This window comes from Ursus arctos, unplaced genomic scaffold (assembly GCF_023065955.2).
Source record: "Ursus arctos isolate Adak ecotype North America unplaced genomic scaffold, UrsArc2.0 scaffold_25, whole genome shotgun sequence".
In the NCBI taxonomy this organism is placed as follows: Eukaryota; Metazoa; Chordata; class Mammalia; order Carnivora; family Ursidae; genus Ursus; species Ursus arctos.
This window is the reverse complement of record NW_026622930.1, coordinates 26,733,301-26,755,846: the sequence shown is the minus strand read 5'-3', so window position 1 is coordinate 26,755,846 and position 22,546 is coordinate 26,733,301. Positions and strand designations below refer to the sequence as shown.

General features: G+C 39.6%; 1 protein-coding gene across 3 annotated transcripts in view; it reads left to right on the top strand.

The window, feature by feature from the left end:
• Positions 1–22,546, top strand: part of LIN52 (lin-52 DREAM MuvB core complex component) — a 107,211-nt gene that overhangs the window by 33,414 nt on the left and 51,251 nt on the right. The window contains exon 6 of one of the 3 annotated variants that reach the window (XM_057318489.1): positions 7,462–13,206. The exons of 1 other annotated variant lie outside the window; for it this stretch is intronic. In XM_057318489.1, the coding sequence (XP_057174472.1) occupies positions 7,462–7,484 (23 nt within the window). In that variant the 3' untranslated portion in view covers positions 7,485–13,206. Of the gene's footprint in view, positions 1–4,896; positions 7,430–7,461; positions 13,207–22,546 lie in introns of those variants that run through there. One more of the 3 variants, XM_044391345.3, reaches the window with a different exon arrangement.

Below are 22,546 nucleotides of genomic sequence, written 5' to 3'. Positions count from 1 at the left end.
ATGAGACACCCTGGGTGGATAAACCCATAGAGACAGAGAGCAGATTCATGGTTGCCAATCAGGAGAAAGGACAGAAGAAGGGGTAGGAATAGGGAGTGACTGCTTTTAATGGGTACAGGAATTTCTTTTGGGGTGATGAAGAGGTTTTGGAATTCAATATAAGTGGTGGTTGCATAATATTACCATTAAAATGTACACTTAAAAATTCCACCTCAGTAAGAAAAATGCACAGGATGGCGTTTGACACCTAGTAAGATATTAATAAATTTTAGATTTTATTTTTGTCTAGTGTCACCTTTATCATTAATTTAGCTGAGTGACCTTGGGCATCAGTTTCCTCAGTTGAAAAACAAGTTGTTGGACTAGAAGACCCCTGAGATCCTTACAGCATTAAAATTCTATTATTTTAAGACATGATATTTAATTCATTGTGTAGGGAAAACCAACTCTTACTCCTCCTGGGTTTCTTCTTTACTCTCACGCTGCTGTCACACTCTACTGTCACAACACTTCTGACACCACCTATGGGGTTTTTGTCCCCACACCAAGCAATTCTGTGACACCAGCTGGGTGTCCTTCAATTTAACTCAATTCTGATTCACTGGAGGTACTGTCAGATCCCACAGGTTATGGGCTCAGTCCTACAGGACTCCCCTCCCTCCCACTTCAGATAGCAGTCACAGTTCCTGGTTGTCACTTATTCCTGTGACCAATTGACTATAAATCAGACGTTCCCACAACTCCTTCTTGGGTTTGATTAATTTGCTAGAACACCTCACAGTACTCAGGACAAGTTTACTTACTGTTTACCAGTTTATTATAAAAGAATATGTTAAAGGATACCATGTACATCCAGCCGGAAGAGATGTGGAGGGCAGAACAGGTGCAGAGCTTCCATCCTTCTCTGGACCAACACCTCCTTGTGTTCACCTGCTCAGAAGCCCGCCAAACCCTGTGCTTTGTTCATTTTCATGGAGGCTTTAATCACATAGCCATGATCAATCATTAACTCCATTTCTAGCCCTTTTCACCTCTCTGGAGCGGGGAGTGGTATGAATGAAAACCCCAAGCTTCTAATCATGGCTTGGTCTTTCTGGTGAGCAGCCCCCATCCAGGAGCCCACCAAGAGTTACCTCATTAGAACAAAAGACACTGCTGTCACCGAGGCGCTGCTAAGGGATTTAACAACTCTGTGTCAGGAACCGGGGTCAAAGATTAAATATTAGAACAAAAGATGCTCATAGGGTTCTTACCACTTAGGAAATTGTAAGAGTTTTAGGAGCTCTGTGCCAGGAACCAGGGGCAGAGACCACTATATATATACTTTTTATTATCTCACATTCATGCAGTAGATATTTATTGTGTACTTTCAGGGTACTGTGCTAGGTTCCAAGGACTTAGCAGTAAATAAGAGAGATGGTTTCTGCTGTCACAGAGCTAACATTCTCGTAGAAAAGGCATTACGCAAATAATTGTTTGCTGATAAATTGTTTTAAGTACAATGTGGGACAGAGGTCAAGTGGGCAGTGATCGTTCTCCTGCGAAAAAGATACTTAAGTATGAAGAACGAATTGGAGTTAATTGAGTGAAGGAAAGGGAAATGAGCTTTCTAGAAAGAATAGCAGTTCTGGTTGTGGGAAGGAATACTATAGTGTCCTTGCAGAACTGAAAGAAGGCTAATACGCCTGGAACAGACAGTGACTGGTGAGGTAGACAAAGGCTAGATCATGTGAAACTTCTTGGTTGTATTAAGGATTTTGGACAGTATCCTATGAACACTGGGAAATCATTGAAGGGCTGAAGCAAGCAATATTCAGCAACTGGCCTTTAGAGAATAGTTTGGAGGGCGGCAGGAGAGGAACTAGGAACACCGGGTAGGTGGTCATTGCAGGAGCCAAGGCTGTGATGCCTAGAACTGATGCCTAGTGGCCAGGGAGGGAAGTCACGGAATTTGAGTGATCTAGGACAAAGTCTTGATTGATTTGCTGTAAGACATGAGAAAGGAGAGGGAGTTGTCAACAATGAGTCCCAGATTTCCCCCCTGATCATGTAAAGCAGTGGCATGCAAAGGGACATTGGAAAGCCTTCTGATTTTGGCTGAGATGGAATAGCAGGGACTAGATTCACTTTCCCACCTGGAACAATTTTTTTAAGTGACAAAATATATGAAACAGTGGTTTTAGGACACTGACAGCGGGCAGCAAAAGATAGTGGTCTCTGAGAGATAGGTAGTAAATGAGATGAGCCCCGTGATCGTCCCAGGCTCAAGTTTTCAAGCTGTGGTACAGGGAGGGGAATCCCAGGCAGAAATTGGCAGACTCCCTGAGTTGAAGAAACAGGGCTAAGACTCTGGAGAGACCAAGGCACCTGGCATTCACAGGACAGAGTTCCAGAAAGGAGAAGGCTGCACACAGAGAGAATCCCGGAGATCTGCAGAGGGTCCTCTTGGAGGCTCCAGCTGAGTACTGATCAGCACGTTCGTGTAAGGAAGCTACTTGAGGCTGAAGAGAGTACTGTCTGAAGGGATTAGGGGGAACAGTGGCTAACACCACAGGCCAGCACTAGCGCTAGTCCCACCAGCCAGACTGGAAAAATCTCATGATTCATAGGACTCAGAAGGGTTTTGCCTCAGTATTGGTGAATACATTTTTCAAAACTTCCCACACTGTACATATCAGGTATGTGCAGTTCATATATGAATTATATCTCACCAAACTTTTTTTTTTTTAATAACGATGGAGGAGGAACAGATTCGTAAGAAAGATGATGAGTTTGGTTTTTGACATGGGGTTTGGCTTTGGATGTTAATTGGAGACATTGTGTAGGCAGTTGAATGTGTGGAGGAGTGAGGTAGTCTTGTCGGGTGGTAGAGGCAGTTTGAAATGGAGTGAGGAATGAGGGGAAGATAGGAAATGTAGATAATGCTTACAGAGTTCAGCTGTTAAGAGGGAGAGAGGGTGGTTGCTAGAGGGAGAAGTGGAGTCAAAGTGTACCGTTTGGTTTTAGACAGTAGACTTGTATATGTTTAAATTCCAGTGGCAAAGATGGGAGACATGTGAAAAGGGGTGAAATATAAGTAAGCTTCCTGAGAAGGAAGGGCCAGGGTTTAGAGCACAGGTGGGCTGGCCTTATGTTGGAAAAACTGTGTTGGAACCAGAAGATGGGAAGAAGCAGGTCTGTGCAATGGTAGAAAGATGAGAGAGTGCCTGTGTGTTACATCACAGTGTTTCCTTTTCTCTGCCTCTCCAATTTAAATTGAATAAACATATCAGCAAATGAAAAAGTAATTAAATATGCTTTTAATGTAGAATGAAAACCAAAATTTCAACATGATTTAGGAATTAAGTTGTTTATTCTTGGAGTGCCTGGGTGGCTTAGTCGGTTAAGTGTCCAACTCTTGATTTCTGCTCAGGTTATGATGTCAGGGTTGTGAGTTCGAGCCCCATGTTGGACTCTCTGCTGAACGTCGAACCTGCTTAAGATTCTCTCTCTCTCTTCCTCTGCCCCTCCCCCCTCCCCTTAAAACAAAACAAAACAAAACGTTTTTATTGTTAAGTACACTGGTTTCTCTTTGCCTATCCAGGCCTCCTACAACAGATAATCAGTCAGCCCAGATCCTGTCCCCCATCATCCAGTGTGCTTGGTTAAATACCACACCTGTGCTCTTCCTGGGTTTTGGCAATCTTGGGTGCATTCCTAGTATCAGCTTGGAATTCCTAAATGCAGGAGTGTTTCTAATTGAGATTTGAAGGATAACTAAGAATTAAGATTTGTTTGTAGTTACAAAATGACTTATTTAAAAAGACAGTTTTCTGGTTTTAAGGATCTTAGTTTGCAGTCTTTTACTCTTTTCATTTTTTTTTTAAGATTTTATTTATTTATTCGACAGAGATAGAGATAGCCAGCGAGAGAGGGAACACAAGCAAGGGGAGTGGGAGAGGAAGAAGCAGGCTCATAGCGGAGGAGCCTGATGTGGGGCTCGATCCCAGAACGCCAGGATCACACCCTGAGCCGAAGGCAGACGCTTAACGACTGTGCCACCCAGGCGCCCCTCTTACTCTTTTCAAAAATAACATCTAGTGTGGGGAAAATGGGTTCTAAAATGTAAAAGCCCTGCTGGGTTTTCTTTAGGATAAAAACGGTCATAGCATTTCAGAGAGATTAGAAATGGTCTGTGTGTGCTTAGCACAGGTCTAAGTAAAGCAAGTACGCCGTAGTGTTAATGATGTAACTATATACATGGTTCGACGTCAGAGACTGTAAGAACAAAAGATATTGCTTATCTAACTGAAAATAATTGTTAAGGCCACAGAGGTTTTTTTGGTAGTATGTATTTTTTTTTTTTAAGATTTTATTTATTTGAGTGCGCAGGAGGGAGGGGCAGAGGGAGAGAGATAAGTGGACTCCCTGCTAAGCAGGGAGCCAAACCCCAGGATCCCAGAATCACAGCCTGAGGCAAAGGCAGACGCTTAACTGACTGAGCCACCCAGGCGCCCCTGTAGTGTGTATTTTTAAAAGTTAAATATGAGCTTTATTTTTTGCCATTATAAAACAATACATATTCATTATAGAAAATATAAAGAAAGCAAAAATCCAACAAAATCACAGCATCCCAAAATGGTAGTCACTTTTAACATTTTAGCGAACATTCTTCCAAGTCATCCAAACATCTCTAAGAGATATTATACACACATATATACACACATACACACATACGTATTCATATAATACAAATTATACATGTATGATGTCTTGCTAGTCTTGTTCTGTAACCTGCTTTTTCAACTTAGTTCATTGCGGACATCTTTCAATGTCCGTGAAAACGTAGTAAAATTAGTTTTATGACTGCAGAATACCATTATATGATTATCATATATTTTGTTAATTCTCTCTTAGTGGACATTCAGGTTGTTTCCAGTTTTCACTAAAGGAAATCACGCTGCGGTGAGCATCCGTTGTGAGACCCAAGTGAATGGCATATTTACCATTTTTATAGATATTGACAAAGTGACCTCCATGCTTGTCCAAATTATATTTCTGAGAGTGGTCAATGAAAGCCACTGTATTCCTCCAACTTAGCCAACCGTGGATATTGTTAAACTTTTTACTACTTGCCCATTTATAGAAAAACTATTTTTGACATGCATTTCTTTGATTGCTAATAAAGTTGTGTTTATTGGCCACGTTTTCCTCTTTTCTGAATTTCCTGTTATCATCCTTGTCTACTTTTCTGTTGGTTCAGCTTCCCATTTTTAAAGGTCAGGAAACTGAGGTCTAAAGAAATGAAGTGACTTTCCCATGGTCAGCCAGTAATTTAGGGACAGAATTGATAATCATGGCATGCTGGAGCTGGAGGGGGATCCAACCCTCTAATGTTACAGAAGCAGAAACAGAGGCCTAAAGATATTAGGCGACTTGACTAAGGATAGCTACACAGCTCAGTAATGACAGAACCGGGAATCTGAATCATGTGTCATGAAGAGGGAAAGGCAAGTAATATTTTTGAGCCTGCTGTGTTTCTTACATGTGTTTATTTTACTATAGTTGACCCTTAAATAATGCAGGGGTTGGGGCGCCGACCCCCATGCAGGCAAAATCCTCATAAAACTTTTGGCTTCCCCAAAACTTAATTACTAGTAGCATTTGACCTGAAACCTTACCAATAACATAAACAGCTGATTAGCACATATTTTGTACGTTATATGTATTAAATACTGTAGTCTTACCATAAAGTAAGCAGAGAAAAGAAAATGTTATTAAGGAAATCATAAGGAAGCAAAAATACATTTACAGTACTGTACTGTATTTGTCAAAACAATATCCACTGGTAAGTGGACCTGCACAGTTCAAACTCGTGTTGTTCAAGGGTCAGCTGTACTCCCATTTAAACAGATGAGGTGACAGAAGTTCATTTGTTCAGAGAGCTTCAGCAGTTTGCCCAGTCACATACCTAGTTATTTGCAAACCTGGTTTAGAATTCAAGTCTTCTGATGCTTAATCCAGGGGTATCATTGCTTCATAGAGTAGTAACAGTAGACATGTTTCTTGACTTCCCTTAAATATTCATTTGATAACATATGATTTGCCTCTTGAGAACTTGTAAATAAAACTCTGCCTCTGGGAGTGCCTGGGTGGCTCAGATGGTTAAGTGTCTACCTCCCGCTCAGGTCATGATCCAGGTCCTGGGATTGAGTCCCACATAGGGCTCCCAGCTCAGCAGGGAGTCTGCTTCTCCCTCTCCCTCTCCCTCTGCCTCTCCTCTTGCTTGTGCTCTCTCTCTCTCTCTCAAATAAATAAATAAATCTTTGAAAAACAAAAAACAAAACTAAAAACCCTCCGCCTCTGTTTATGGATCTTGTTTGATACAGGACACCAACCAACCACTTAGGAGCTTAAGGAACTTTTCATTATAAGCAAAAATAGATCAGGGGCCCCTGGATGGCTCAATTTGTTAATCATCTGGTTCTTTGTTTCTGCTCAGGTCATGATCTCAGGTTCTTGAGATCAAGCCTCGCCTTGGCTCTGAGCTCAAGGAGGAGTTGGCTAAAGTTTCTCTCTCCCTCACCCTGTGCCCCTCCCTGCCCACTCTCTCTCTCTCAAATAAATAAATATTAAAAAAAAAAAAAGCAAAAACAAATCAGGCACAATGTCTTATGGGTGCATAGATTTGAGATCCATGAGCTAGATATAACCTAAGTTTTTTATGGTAGAGATGTCTGGGTTGAAACTCTCAGTATTTCCTTAGAACCATGTTTATTCCATAGAGAGTAAAATCTTAACATATAAAATGAAAATGACATGTGGATTCTCTGAAGTGTAAAATGGACCTGAAATCATCAAGGGGTCAATAGGAACAAAATTGAAACCATGTCAATTACAACCTCCATATCTCAAAAAAGAAAAAAAGCGCCTGTTTCATTTCTTAACAGGTCTCAGAATTTCAAAATCATATTAGAGCTAATTTGGTTGAAGCTTCATCCTACAGAGATGTACAGAGATTAGTATTGTCTTGTGTATAACTTCGCTGACACTGTTGGTTTGCTTCAGTTATGCAGAAGTTAGTCGGTAAAAATATGTGTTCTGCATTTCTGCTTTCCAGAGAGATCTTATAAATGTTTGGGTTGATGTTTTTTAAACCTGCTAGTTTCATCTAAGTTGGGGAAAATGAAAGAGTGTAGCATGTGATAGAATCTTTTTCTCCTTTACAGAGGATTTTATAGGCTTATAGAATAGGGGGACCAACAATTAACTCACATTATTCTAGTCTTTAATCATGGGGCTCCGTTAAGTCTCATTATTTAAGAAATAGACATTATTTCTTTGGTATTTTTCTGATTTACTTTAATGGCACAAGAGTTACACGTTAATTAGCACTTATAGATTCTGGTAAAGTCTAGGGTTTTTGTTTCATTTTGCCTTTTTTGTTTTTTCCTTTTTGTTTTTTTTCCTCCCCTCCTGCAGCCTTTGTGACTGGAAGAATGTAAAAAATAAAAGATGAATGGAAGAATGTGAAAAATAAAAGATGAATGGTTTAGGGCATTTCTGCTGATGCCAAGATGGTTACTTAAGAGTAGGACCATTAGCTCAGTCCACTCCTGAAAAACAAGTATTACCAGAAGTAGTTCTTATTCTAGTATCAAACATAACAGTCCTTTAAAGTCTCCTTTGGAATGTTGAAAAGAGATCAAATGAAACCTTCAGAATGGTTATTTATTGGGGAAGAAGAAACCTCCAATTTCATTCACCCATTGTAGCTCCACTTTCTCATTTTAATGCTCAGTCCACAGTGGCGATGGTAAAAGATGTCCCGCACCTACAGAGATGGCAGTGGGAGAAGGGACATCACCTTTCCATTTATTGCTTGTTGCAATTTGGCCTGTTTACAGACAGAACTGCACTGTGGGTTCTTCTAGTAGAGCGCGAAGGAAATCAAGGTAGCAGCAAGAAATCAGCCTTTACACATGACCTGTGAATTGGCTAATTTTTAACATGTAGTTAGTTAAGAAATGATTGCAGCCTGAGGAGTCATGACCTCAACTTTTCATCAGCTCCATTGGATTGTGCCTCAGTTTGGAAATGAAGGAGGTATGCGGGAAGTTTTAATTGTACCTGTGTGATTTATCCCTAGTCAGCTCTTTAATTTCTTCTGGCTGTCTGAGGTTTCCGACATGCTGTAAATTTCCCCAACTTTTTCATTATCTGCAATTTCTTTATGACTCGTGAATCGGAGTGGAGAGAGAGTATGGATTTACAGCGGAGATAAACATGTCCATAAAGTCTGTATCTGTGTCAGTAATTGTACTGCTGTCAGTGACTGTCCTGTTTTACAGGCCTCTCTTGGGAAAGGATCAGGCTTCACTACCAGCGGCGCTGAAGTGCTTGCTTTGATTTGCATTAACTTGCTGGGAGATTAGGTAGGAATGGTGGGATAGGAATTGATACTGGACCTTGGCCTCTCTTGTTTATTTGTTTGTTTAAAGTCAGATGACATTGTGTTGGATTACGGTGTATTGAAAATAGAACATGGACAACATTCGCTTCCTAAGTGAAATGCAACTTGATTGAGATGGTAGATGTGAAAAAAAGCTCTTCTAACTTCATGTTATATATCGCCTTTAAGATCACTTCCCATTTTCTATCACTGTTGATAGTTAAACTTTCATCTTTCTATTTTCCTTTCCTTAGAATTAACACACAGGATTTCTCTTTCAGAGCACTCATTCCTCAAGTGGGGCCAGCTAGAGTTTTGATGGTGATGCCAACTGCCATGTCTTAGTTCTCAGCTCTTAATAGCACTTTGCTGATTGCTTGAAGTGGGGTACCCTCAACCATTTGCCATGAGAAAGGAAGTCTTAAATCATAGAGAAATTCTTAGTATTCCATCTTTAAAGACCCTTCAGGATTTCTCTAGTATTTTCTTAGAGAAATTGTGAAAGAAACCAAATAGGAGTCCTTTAAAAATAGATGGAGAAGCAAACACACATATTTTTCTTCTAGTACATTTGGTATTGGAGCACATCCCTCAAGAATCAGAACCGTCCTTGCATACCCTGACCTTCTACGGGGCAGTTTGAAAGAGTAGTAGGTGGCAATACAGTTTAACAAAGAGAGGATAAGATGCAGCATGAATCTCAACCCTCAGTCAGCCCACACATCTAAGTAATATGGAGAGTTATCTAGTTGATTTCTCCATACCTTTAACCTCTCTTCCTTCTTCTGCTTGCATTCTTTTTGCCATCTTTCTACCAGTAGATGGGAGAGGAAAGATTAAAGGAGATGATATGATACAAAATTATTTGGCTTCTTTCCAGAAGCTGCGGTGAAAAGTATGGCTAGAGAAAATTGTGGCTAAAATGAAATGTGAAATTATCTGTGGTTTTAATTCTCTGTCTCTCCTGTTGCCATAATAGAGTTTCTTCTTATTCAGCAAGGGATAAACTACTTTCTCTGGGTGAGAGGAATAAGCTGCCCAGGCCCGTTATTTGTCAGTCAGTCCTTGCCCTTCTTTAGAATAGGAGCCCGATCTCATTTTCTTCTTTCCCATCACACCAAGCAGTGTTCCTCACAGAGTAAGTGACATTGTTAACCTAATTCTAGTTTGGGAAACTTCTAGGATGTGGCTTCCTAGGTCTGATTTAACAAACATACACAATAACCTAAAAACGACCAACCAATCAAAACCCCAAGTTGTCCTCTTAACTTGGTGCTGTAACTTCCGGTTTTGTTTTATGAACTTAAAAAGTTTTCTTTAATGAATGCCATATTGGAAGTGCTCAGCATCCATTTTGATGTAGACCTTCATTTTTTCTTTTGTCTTATATCCATTTTATACAATCTGGTTGTCTGCACAAGTTTGGACTAGGTTAAGGAGTTTCATCTATATACCTGCTCAGTTAGTCAAAAGAATGCGATGTCTCGGTCTGACTACAGAAGTAGGCCTTCTGATTGCTCAGGTTGAGAGGCTTGTTATTATTACTATGACTATCCCCTCCCAGAAAATAGTTTTAGAGGTGGGGAGAGTATAGTATTCTAGCTTTGCCAGGGAAGAACTTTTCTTCTGGTTGGAGGGAAAATAGTTTATGGTTGTCTGCTTCTGTTTCTGCTGCCGTCAGCTGTCAAATTCAGTAAAAACACGGGTCTAATTAGCCAACAGTCTCAGTGTTGGAGGATAATGGCATTAACAAAGAAAGGAGCAACACAATAAAAATTATTTGAATATGAATTTGTATACCTGCTATTCGCTGAAATGGCTCCACAGCAGGAATTGATAACTTTTTATTAAAGGGTTAATAAACATAGGCACTGGAGAGTGATTCCGGAACATGTCTCTAGATTGAAAAACGACAGGCAGCTCTTCCTCACTCTCCTCAATCAGGCTGAGAATGGAATCCAAGAGTAACCAGGCTTGAAACTAAAGGGAGGGCTGGAGTATTGATCTGTTAACTGCTTGTAGAAGGGATCATTCTTGGGGGAAAATCCTCAAGTGGTGCTTTACTTTTTTAAGATCCCAGACTTCCTTGGCTCATGTAAGGTTAAAAATAGTTTATTTCGGATTTTCAAGTAAATAATATTAATGCCACAAATAGGTCAAAAAAGAAGCTTCTCTTCACTAACTGAAGAAGATACACCATTAAGTCTTTTTTTCCTTCCACAGTTCTTTTTATGAAAACACATTTTAAATACCCAGTGAGCCTCCCACCACCACACATATTTGTACATGTATATATGTGCATATATACATATACGTGTGTGTGTGTGTGTGTGTGTGTGTGTGTGTGTGTGTTTTAGAATTTATTTATTTCTCCTTGAACTATTTGGAAGTAAGTTTCACGCATTAGGCACTTTGCCACTACATACTTCAGAACACATCTCCTAAGAATAAGGACAGTTTCCTACGTAATAATACTATAATTATTTTTTTAAAGATTTTTTATTTATTTATTTGAGAGAGAGCAGGAGCAAGGGGTCGGGGGAAGGGGCAGAGAGAAGAGGGAGAAGCAGACTCCCCACTGAGTGGGGAGTCCGACATGGGGCTCAATCCCAGGACCCCAAGATCATGACCTGAGCTGAAGGCAGACACTTAACCAACTGAGCCACCCAGGTTATAACACTATAACTATTATGTCCAAGAAACATTAACAATTGCAAAATATCTAATATCCTTTCACATTCAAAATTTCTCAACTGTCCCTAAAAATCTTGTGTAGCTTTTTTTAAAAAAGATTTTATTTATTTATTTATTTATTTATTTATTTGAGAGAGAATATGAGTGAGCAGGGGGAGGAGCAAAGGGTGAGGGACAGGCAGACTCCAAACTCAGCACAGAACCTGTTGTGGGGTTCGATCCCGCAACCCTGAGATTATGACCTGAGCTGAAATCAAGAGTTGGTCACTTAACCAAGTGAGGCAACCCGCACTTTTTTTTTTTAAACCATTTTTTATTTTTAAAAATTTTTTTTAAAAGATTTTATTTATTTATTTATTTATTTATTTATTTATTTATTTATTTATTTGACAGAGATAGAGACAGCCAGCAAGAGAGGGCACACAAGCAGGGGGAGTGGGAGAGGAAGAAGCAGGCTCATAGCGGAGGAGCCTGATGTGGGGCTCGATCCCATAACGCCGGGATCACGCCCTGAGCCGAAGGCAGACGCTTAACTGCTGTGCCACCCAGGCACCCCTAAACCATTTTTTAAACCAAGATTCAGTCAAGATTCAAGCATTGCAAATGTCAGTACATTATTTTTTTTAAATGACTTTTTATTTATTCATTTGAGAGCGAGAGTGAGAGCACAAGCAAGGAGCAGGGAGGTCAGAGGGAGAGGGAGAAGCAGACTCCCTGCTGAGCAGGAAGCCAGATGCAGGGCTCCACCCCAGGACCCTGGGATCATGACCTAAGCCAAAGGCAGGCGCTTAACTGTGTCAATACATTCTTGATAGGAGAACATTTAGTACTAAATTCTGCACACCAGCTCTTTTAATAAATATTTACCAGTTTTTTCCTGTGGTGAATGTATATTTACCCAAATGACTGTCATTTTCCATTAGAATATTGAGTTTCAAGTTCTCTACAACCAGCCTGCTTTATCAAGCTTCTTTAATCTGTTTCTGGTATTCTCCCCTTCTCCTAACCAAATTAGCTGTAGAATTGATCTCTCTCCAATAACTGCTCCACTCTGCAATCAGAGTAATATTTTTGAAACACATTTGACATGTGACTTCATTCCCTTCTTAAAACCCATCAATGGTTTTTCATTGCTCTTAGGAAAAAATAATTGTTACGTGTACTTGGCCTCATTGCTCTGCACAATCTGGCCTTTCTCACACCATGTTCATCTCACACCATGCTTCCCTCTCTGGCCATGGATTCTACGAATTCCTCAAGAGGCAAAAATGAAGTGAAGAATCTGGGGAATACCTTTTGGAAGAGATGAAACTTGAAGTAGGATTTGATGGCTAATATTTGCATAGGTGAGGAAGGAAGACACTTCAGACCGGAAACAGTTTTTGAGTATGGATTGCTTAGAGTACTAGAAAGTATGGTTTTAAAAGTGAGCAGGAGCTAAATTATGGAAGGCCTGAAAGACCAGGCTGAGGAATCGTTTTCAAAAGTCTGATAGCTACCTCTAGGGAGAATTGAAGGGTGTGGTGATGGGTCGGAGACAGTAGCTAGGAAGCTGCTGGCAGTCCACGAATCCAGTGCTGCTTGTGCTGGATAGGACAGTGTGAATGCAAAAGAGAGGACAGCTGATAGATCGTTGAGGGAAAAAATAGATATGAAGTTGTAACAGATTGGAAGGACACAAGAGTCAAAATGATTTTAAGATGTTAAGCCCCTGTGACCAGAAGAATACAATTTAGGGTGGAAGTGGGGTACAAAGTGTCAAGGCATCACTGAAATGAATTACTTAAACATCTATCATCTATCAGTATTATTGGCTAAAAGATTGTGGATACCAAGTCTGTCAGTTAGGATGAGGTTCAACTACATGTAACCAGAAATCCGAAATAATTATGGCTTACACAGAGTAGAACTCTTTTTTCCCACAAAAAGGAAGGCCGGAGGTAGACAGGTGGTGCACATCACAGTGTGGTCAAGGACTAAGGCTTCTTTCTTTCCACTCCACTTTCTTAGTGGCTTCCATCCTAAAGGATACCTCATAGTACAAGATGTACTCGAGCTCTAGTCGTTAGGCCGGAGGTATAGGCCAGAAGATGGGAAGGAAGAAGGGCGAAGGGGGTTGGGGGTTGGGGGTCCCCACACAGCTGACTTATTTTCCTTTAAGCAGCTTCCTTGAAGTGCCATAGAATTTCGTCATCTGGACCAGCCTAGCTGCAAAAGAAAGTCATCTTTTATTCTGGGCTGTAATTTTGCTAGCTAAAAATTAGGGGTTTTGTTAGTATAAGGAGAGAGGGGTTAATAGGTATTGGGATAAGCAATCAGTATCTTCCGCCACAGGTAACAGGAGACCCGTGCAAGAGCAATGACTGGTCAGAAGTAGAAGAATGTGGAGTGCCTGGGTGGCTCAGATGGTTGAGTACCTTCAGCTCAGGTCATGATCTCTAGGTCCTGGGATCAAGCCCCACGTCGGGCTCCCAGCTCAGCCGGGAGTCTGCTCCTGCCTTTACCCCTCTTTGTACTCTCTCTCTCTCTCAAATGAATAATAAAATCTTAAAAAAAAATGACTTGAAGAATGTGAGGCGGTGGTTATGTTGAGAAGGCTCAGAATTAGTGATTTTAGAGGTGCATGAATAATCTGTGAATTAGACTTCACTCTTTTTTTTTTTAAGATCTTATTTATTAATTTGACAGAGAGAGACAGCCAGCGAGAGAGGGAACACAAGCAGGGGGAGTGGGAGAGGAAGAAGCAGGCTTCCAGCGGAGGAGCCTGATGTGGGGCTTGATCCCAGAATGCTGGAATCACGCCCTGAGCCGCGAAGGCAGACGCTTAACGACTGCGCCACCCAGGCGCCCCTAGACTTCATTCTTTATTACGTTGCGTGAATTATAAACAAAAGTTAGGGATTGATTTTCTTTACCATATGGTATGTTGGTAGTCCAAAAGTCAGTAAATGCATACCCAGTGAGTCCTTTTAAGAGACCTTGCAGACCTTTTTTTAGGGGGCGGGGGCTATTTTTCCGAGGAAGTAAAATCTTAGCTTTTTTTTTTTTTTTTTAAAGATTTTTTATTTATTTATTCGACAGAGATAGAGACAGCCAGCGAGAGAGGGAACACAAGCAGGGGGAGTGGGAGAGGAAGAAGCAGGCTCATAGCGGAGGAGCCTGATGTGGGGCTCGATCCCATAACGCCGGGATCACGCCCTGAGCCGAAGGCAGACGCTTAACCGCTGTGCCACCCAGGCGCCCCAAAATCTTAGCTTTTAAAAAAAATCTTTAGGAGGCAAACCACTCAAAAATGGTCAGCTTTTAATAATTGACCCTTCTTTATGGTCAGCTTATTAATATTTATATCTACCCAGCAGGTTCTGAGTAGATATTTCTAGTTATGAAGTAAAAACTGTTGTTTCTCTGATTTCTGTATATTTATCAAAGCAGATTCTAAGAGATTTTTTTAAAAGATTGTCTTAGTAAAATTTTCTTTTATTAATATAATAATTCCAGTATTTTTGCAAAGATTTTATTACTAGTTTTAACAAGAACTAGCCCCTAGGAATACTTTTCAGCAAAATTCATGATAGAAGCATTTTTTAGAAGCATTTTTTAGAAGCATTTAGAAGCATTTTTTGAAAACAGCCCAGAATGCCAGATAAATCTTTTAGGTTTATGCTGCTTAAAATGGTAAAAACAAACAACAACAACAAAACCCACAGCATTTTACTTAATATTTAAAGATGACGTCTTCCTTTCCTCATAGCACTTTGTCTACTGCAGAATGTGTATGTGTGATTTTGCCCTACTTCTGGTGATGGGGTTCTCATCCTTTCGGTAGGATCCATATTAAGCCAGCCTTCTTTACCTCCTCGATCCATAGTAAACCTGTCTTGGAAAGAGTCCGTTTATTGGATAATATAGCTACACCGGGGCTCTATGACAGTATCTTTTGCTGCCTCATTAACTCAGGAGCATTAGAACAAGATAAAAATGCCCTAAAGCCTCTTATCTGATGTCTGGTGTAACCTGCTGAAAGCAGGAGTGCCATTAGTTTATGTTAGAAATCAAATGGCTCTCTCCAGCGCAGGAAGTCCTGATTAAACCTGAAGTGTCCCTGGAGGACTCTACAGCTGTCACAGGGGTGGTGGCTGTCCCTCACCAAAAGAGAAATCTGGGCCAGAGGTCCCAGGGGGGTGGTGCTTTAAGAACTAGCACGTGGCTGCCCCAGCTGTTCTGCTTTGCCTAATGAATTGTTTTACAAGAAGAGGCTGGGTATTGTCATCCCAAGCTGCCTTCCTTAGAGACTGGAGCAGGCCAAATAATAAGTAATGTTAGTGATGGTAATTGAAATGTGATGGCTCTCCTGGGATCTTCACAGCCCTGGAGCTGGTTGGCACTTGTGGATTGTCTTTCCTACCAAGGCCCTATTTGAAGTGTGCCTTCCTTTTTTTTTTTTTTTTTTTTTTCCAGTTACATAATAATGTGAATTTTTTTTCTCTCCTCCCCGCCGTCGAAATTCATTGACAGAAGCAGTCTTAGGAACATTGTAGTGGCTTTAAGTAAAAAAAGAACAGCTTTGACTTTTTTTCTTTTTTGGTGCAAAGTGGTGATTTTATTAAAGCATGGAAACAGGACCCATGGGCAGGAAGAGCTGCTGCCCGGGGTTGTGAGGAGCAACTGGTTATATACTTTGGGGTCAGGGGAAGTAAAGACAAAAGGAAGTTCCAAAAGGATTTTCATATACAACTTTGACTTTTTCATTTAAATTATCAACACTGAAACAGTAAAGAAGGGCTACCACATATCCTTAGTCTCTTAAAGACCCCTGTGGAGATCTCTCTAGGCTTTAAAGGAATGTTTTACTTATTTTTTTTATATTTCTTTAAGAATTTGATCATTATTTCAGAGAGAGAGTGTGCGGGGGCAGGGGGAGATTCTCGAGCAGATTCCCCACTGATCAGGGGCTCGATTTCACGACCCTGAGATCATGACCTGAGCTGAAACCAAGAGTCAGACGCTGAACTGACTGAGCCACCCAGGCGCCCCTAAAGGAACGTTTTAAACTTACACAAGTAATTCACACTCTAGATTTAAAATTCTTTAAAATAAGCATAGTAGGATATAAAGTGAAAAGTAAAAACCTTGCTTGCTGAACTTATCGGAAGTAACCATCAGACATTTTCTATGCATAATTGAGTTTATATGTTACCACATACAGATGAGATCATAATATATGTACTGTTTTGTGACTTGCTTTTTTACCCCACAGTGTATCTTGGATATCTTTCCACAGTGATACAGATAGACGTACCTCATTGTTTCCTAATTGCTGCATAGAGTTTTATTGTATTGATGTGCCAATTCTAGAGTCTTACTAGGTAGTTTGACCTGGACCTGTGAGTGAATACTTACTGTACCAACTGGTTGCACTTACTGATTTGTATTCTGTGGTTCACCCTTTTACCTCAGTGATTTTCCTTTCTTCAGGAATGTTCCAAGACTTTTAAAATAGGAAATAGTGGAGGTAAAACTTTTGGGGAGAGGTAGTGTGAGTCTTGTCATGGACCACCAGTTGGACATCTGTGTAGTGATATGCACCCTAGTGCATGTTTTAAATTCTTTGCTTAGTCCAGATAGGTGGGAAAAACAAACAGCCTTAATGGATGTTTTCTAAGGCATCAACTAGAGGCTTCCGCTCAAGTTGAATGAGCGTTCTCTCCCCTAATTTTCTACTTCAGAAGTTCCAAGTATCAAGTTATGAATGCATTAATGGGCTTGGGAGATGATTTGTCAGCACGTGAAAATGAGGACTTAGGTTTCTTGTGTTAACAGCTCGACTAACAAAGCAAGTTTGTACCTTGTGAACTTTAGGGGCCTTGCTGGGAGTGGCAGTGTGATGAATGAAGCAAAGCAATTTGCCAGGAGCATTTCAGGTCAGTGATGGGAGAAATCACTTGTCTTCTCAGGCAGACAGAAACCTAATTTTAGTTGCATCTGTCTTCAATAAGATCATGCAGATTGAGTGATAGAAATTGTCACTTCCATCAAAAATAGGAACATTATATGCCTTTTCACTTCACAGTCCTTTAGACTCATTCTCTTAACACTTCAAAGGTCTGATTTGCCCAGTCCTTATTGAAGAGATGTCATACTGATAAGTTGTGAGATGCAACTAGTTTTGTTTCCAGTTTCTTCTATGTTGTTTTCCTCTCCTTGATGCATTTGAATTGACACACAGTGCTTCACTTAATAATTGGAGGCTATGATTAATAACAATTCCTGTTTATACCTGTTTTACCTCTTGTCCAAGCATTCAGTAGATTTTTGGGACACATGGGTATATCAGAGATTTCAGTGGCTCTTGTGGGTTATTGGAGATTCTCGAGACCTATGCAATTCAAAATGTTAGCCACCAGCTGCATGTAGCTGTTCAAAGTTTAATTAATTAAAATAAAATAAAATAAATTTAATTCCTTAGTCACACTTCTAAATGCTTAGTAGCCACATGTGTCTAGTGGCTACCATATTGGACAGCATAGAGAACATTTCCATTAGATGGCACTACTCTAAAGGTTGGCAAACTTGGCCCACAGCCTGTTTTTGTATTACCTGTGAACTAGGGATGGCTTTTAAATTTTTAAAGGGTCATAAAAATAAAACAAACCAAGGAAGAAAACACAGAAAAATATGAGACAGAGACTGATTGTGGCCCGCAAAGCCCAAGGCATTTACTACCTGGCCCTTTATAGGAAAAGTTTGCTGACCCTTAGACCTGTGCCTACTTCTCTTAATAACATTTCAGCTTTCTGATCAAGTTAAGGTTAGGAGTTTCCCTAAGCCTTCAGAAGATTGTGAATCTATTAAGCAAATCAGGCGAATTGAGGAGTGAAGTTTTTTTTTTTACTGTAGATAGACCATGGAATGAGTCGGAGCTTACACAAATCAGTTCCCTGGAGCTAGCACAAATGGGATGAGCTTTGAAATGGGTAAAATTCTTTATAGTATAAATGATCAACTTGCAACAGCTTCGTGAATAATACCTAGTGTAACAGGACATCATTCTGATTTTATACACTATTTTGTGACTTTTAAGTAGTCTGTCCTCCCATCTTACTCTGAAAGAAGTAGAATAAGTACATTTAAGCAGATGTGCTTGACCTTTCAACAAAGAATTTACCATGAAGATTTTTAACTGTTCAAATTATTTTTAACTGTCAAATTATTTCAGCCAGTCTCTCCTAGGAAGAATGAAGCAAAAAGATTGTTCTGCCAGTAGTTTCAACATCTGAGAGATAATCTTCCCTTGCCAAATGTAGCTAACAATTTCTCATTAAATATAAAGCTTATGAAATCTGCCTATAAAAGTGAGCATCTGGCACTTCTGTGGTAAATTAGAGTCAACTTGTTGCCATCAAGATACGACCTTGATATTCATGAGGGAACTTTGTGATTTCCCAAGTTTGTGCTAACCCATAGCATATTATTTTTCCTCTAAAATGCAGTAAGATACATTTGAAAAAAATTTAAGTTATCCTTTTGGGTTTTTGATGTAAATTATTTCATAATTAGAAGTAACTAAAGTAATTCCCCCACTAAAAGAAATGTTACACTATAATATATTGAATTATTAGTAGAAGCATTAATTTGAACTTGCCTGAATCTTCAGATTTAAGATAGTGATGTCACATTATTATGGACTATGTGGTGACATCATGAAATGCACTGAACCCCAGAAAAAGTCACATTTCAACATTAGCCTTGGAGAAAGAAAGAGGCAAGTGGTAGAAGAGATAAGGGAGAGAATTGTGAGACAGTATTTTGAGAGGAAACCTTCATGAAGTGATAACTTCTTTCTAAAGAACAGTAAGAATGGTAGCTGTGTTTTGCCTTTATTCCCTGGTACAAAATCAGTGAAAATTTTATTACTTAAAGTTTTATTCATTCATCATAACTGGTTATGGTTTCAAACAGCAATTTCCCATGGTAGAGCTTTCAATTTATGAGAACCCCCCCAAATTTGTTCTAATCTTTCAGTTCCATCCCCATTGTCATTCTTTTTTTTTTTTAAGTTCATTTATTTTTTAGTAATCTCTACACCCAACATGGGACTTGAGCTCACAACCCCAAGATTAAGAGTCCACCCCAAGATTAAGAGTCCATGTTCTTGTGACTGAGCCAGCCAGGTGCCCCCTCTTTGCCAGTCTTGCCAAATCATTTCTAAGTCTTCTTGCTCTTTCAGTTCTTCCATGTCACTTTTACGTGTGCCCTTGAAACCTTTGCCACCCTCTTGTCTCACTGGTATTAATAGTATTGCCTGTGAAAATAATTTTTGAAGTCGTACACTGCCCTCTTCTGTCATGCATGCCAGTAAGCATCCAAAGATCGCCCAGTCTCCAGTAGGAGATTCCATAATATTTCTTATATAACCAAGGATGTACCTCTACTAAAGCTGGCTGTAATCAAGTTTGAGATCTTTGTCCATGGCATTTTATGATGCCAGTCAAAGTATGGCAAAGTCATACACCTTGGGTTTGTATTTTACACTCCAGTTGAAAAGTCAGAAACATTAAGAGGAAGGAACATCAACTTGAGATTTAAAGTTGCAAACCATAGCCATTTAGGATGGTCCATGATGAGGAGAATCTGAAATTCAAGCTTTTGAGAAATTAGATATTTCTCCATTTCTGGCATAAAGTATTTCTAAGACCTATCCAAAAAAAGTTGCCCTGTATCTGAGGCTTTTTTATTGACCTATCCATATTTGGAAAAGAATTCTTTTTACGTCCTGAGATTCCCAGATGAGCAGGGCAAATTCTTAATTTTTGCATAAAGTCTGCACATTGCTACAAAGTAGATGAGGTAGCCTGATCTTGAACTCCAAAAACCTATAAGGATATCTGGACATCTGGGTTTTTCACCACTGAATTTCCAATGCTGCTTATAATTGATACACGATAAATATCTATTGTCTAATAGATCCTCTTTTGATTTATGTGCAAAGGCATTTTCTTTTCATATCCATGTTAAACAATTTTTTTTTTTAAGATTTTATTTGTTTGAGAGAGAGAGAGAGAGAGAGAACATGGACAGGGAGAGGGAGAGAATCTCAAGCCGACTCCATGCTGAGCACAGAGCCCAATGCAGAGCTCGATCTCATGACCTCAAGATCATGACACCAGCCACAATCAAGAGTCAGACGCTTAACTGACTGAGCCACCCAGGCGCACCAAACAATTTCTCGTTATGACTGATGACTCTTCCTTTTTATGAGCCCTTTAACTTCACATTTTCTCCCAAGTCACACTGTGGTCATGAGTCCCGTCTTTCCTGTACCATCTTTACTGCCTTTTCAACTCTCATTTTTCTCTTTTCCGATGAATATTCTTGGTAAAAGCTGATGCACTTGCTTAAACATTCCCACACACTGCTGGTTATGTGAAGGAACTATTTGTGTTATAGATCTGAGCCAGCCTCAAGAAATGTATCCATCTTTTGGAGTACCTGGGTGGCTCAGTCAGTTAAGCGTCTGCCTTCAGCGCAGGTCATGATCCCAGCGTCCCAGGATCAAGCCCCGCATTGGGCTCCTTGCTCAGTGGGGTGTCTGCTTCTCCTTCTGTCCTTCCCCCCTGTTCGTGATCTCTCTCTCAAATAAATAAATAAAATCTTAAAAAAAAAAGTAAGAAATGTATCCATCTTTTATTCCAAATTTGTAGAAACTTCTAATCCTCTCCAGTTTCCATAGTGTTATCTTTACTATGTATAAGAGTACCACTAGGGAACATCACAGCCACAGTGGGATGCCGGTGGTGAACGGACTGCTAGGCTCACTAGCTAAATGACTTGCTCTTTAGTTTGTGTTGTTTGGATTAGTTCCTCAGCAAAATTGCAAATAAACTCCTGTGTTATATTGACTTTCATGCTTTTATAGGTGAAATCCCACATATATTTAAGACCTGGATTCATATACTGGTAGCAGTTACAAATTGTTTAGAATACTGTTTTCTTCCTTAAGTAGAAAGTGTAGTAAAATTCAGTTCTTGTGTAATGGAAGTATTCAATATTGTGTATAGTGCTGCAGTCTGATTTTCTTTGGACTATTTTATAACACTGTTAGAAGAAAAATAAATGGTTTTTGCCATAAATGAGATCTAATAATTATTTAAATTAATAATTCTGTCCTTAGAGATTATATTTGATTCTGTTTTTATTGTTCACCACCAGTGTGTGAAATGAATATATGCAAAAATGGTCTGTTATCACCTACATTTGCTTTGGTGTTTGGAGGTGCAAGCAGTGAGGAGATCCCAGTTTGCATGATTAACCTTGTAAGGACTATGGATCCTTCCATATGTAGGAACTATCCCCATACTTTATTTAGGTCGGGAATGAAGCTGGTTTTGCCGAAATTAACAAGGAAATCCTAAAATTCACGTGAAAATGCAAGAGAACCAGAACAGCTACAAAAAAAAAAAAATAATAAAGAACAAAGTTGAAGGACTCACAGTCTCAAAATTTTCATACAAAACTACAATATTCAAGACAGTGTGGTATTAGCATATAGGTATCCTTATAGATGAATGGAATAGAATTGAAAATCCAGAAACCCTCATATTTATAGTCAATTAATTTTTGACAGGGGTGCCAGATCATTCAATAGGTGGAAAATAATCTCTTTAACAAATGGTGCTGGGAAAACACAATATCCATATACAGGAACCCCAAATTGAGCCCCCTAAATTACACTGTATACAATTATTAATTCAAAAATCTGTTGTAGACCTAAATGTAAGACCTGAAACTGTAAAAAATCATAGAAGAAAACATAAGCATAAATCTTTATGACCTTAGTAGGCAGTGGTTTCTTACATATCATTCCAAAAACACAAGCAGAAAGACAAAATTAAAAATTGGACTTCATCAAAATGTAAAGTTTTTGTGCTTCAAAGATACCATTAACAAAGTGAAAAAGCATGGGGCACCTGGCTGGCTCAGTTGGTAGAGCTTAAACTCCTGGTCTTGGGGTTGTGAATTCAGTCCCCATGTTGGGCATAGAGTTTACAAGAAAGAGAGATCTCGAGAGAAGTTAATTGAAAAGACAGTCCACAGAATGGGAAAGAACTTTTGTGAATAATTTCTGTATTGTTTGATAAGGGGCTTGTATCCAGAATATATAAAGAATTCATGTAATTCAACAATAAAAAGACAGCCCAATTTTTAAAGTGGGCAAAGGATTTAAATAGACATTTCTCCAAAGATATACAGATGGCCAACAGGCACATGCAAAGATGCTCAGCATTAATCATTAGAGAAATGCAAATCAAAATCATGAGATACTACTCCACACCCACTGGCATGACTATAATGAAAAAGATGGGCAGTACCAAGTGTTGGCAAGGATGTGGAGAAATTAGAGCCCTTGTGCACTATTGTTGA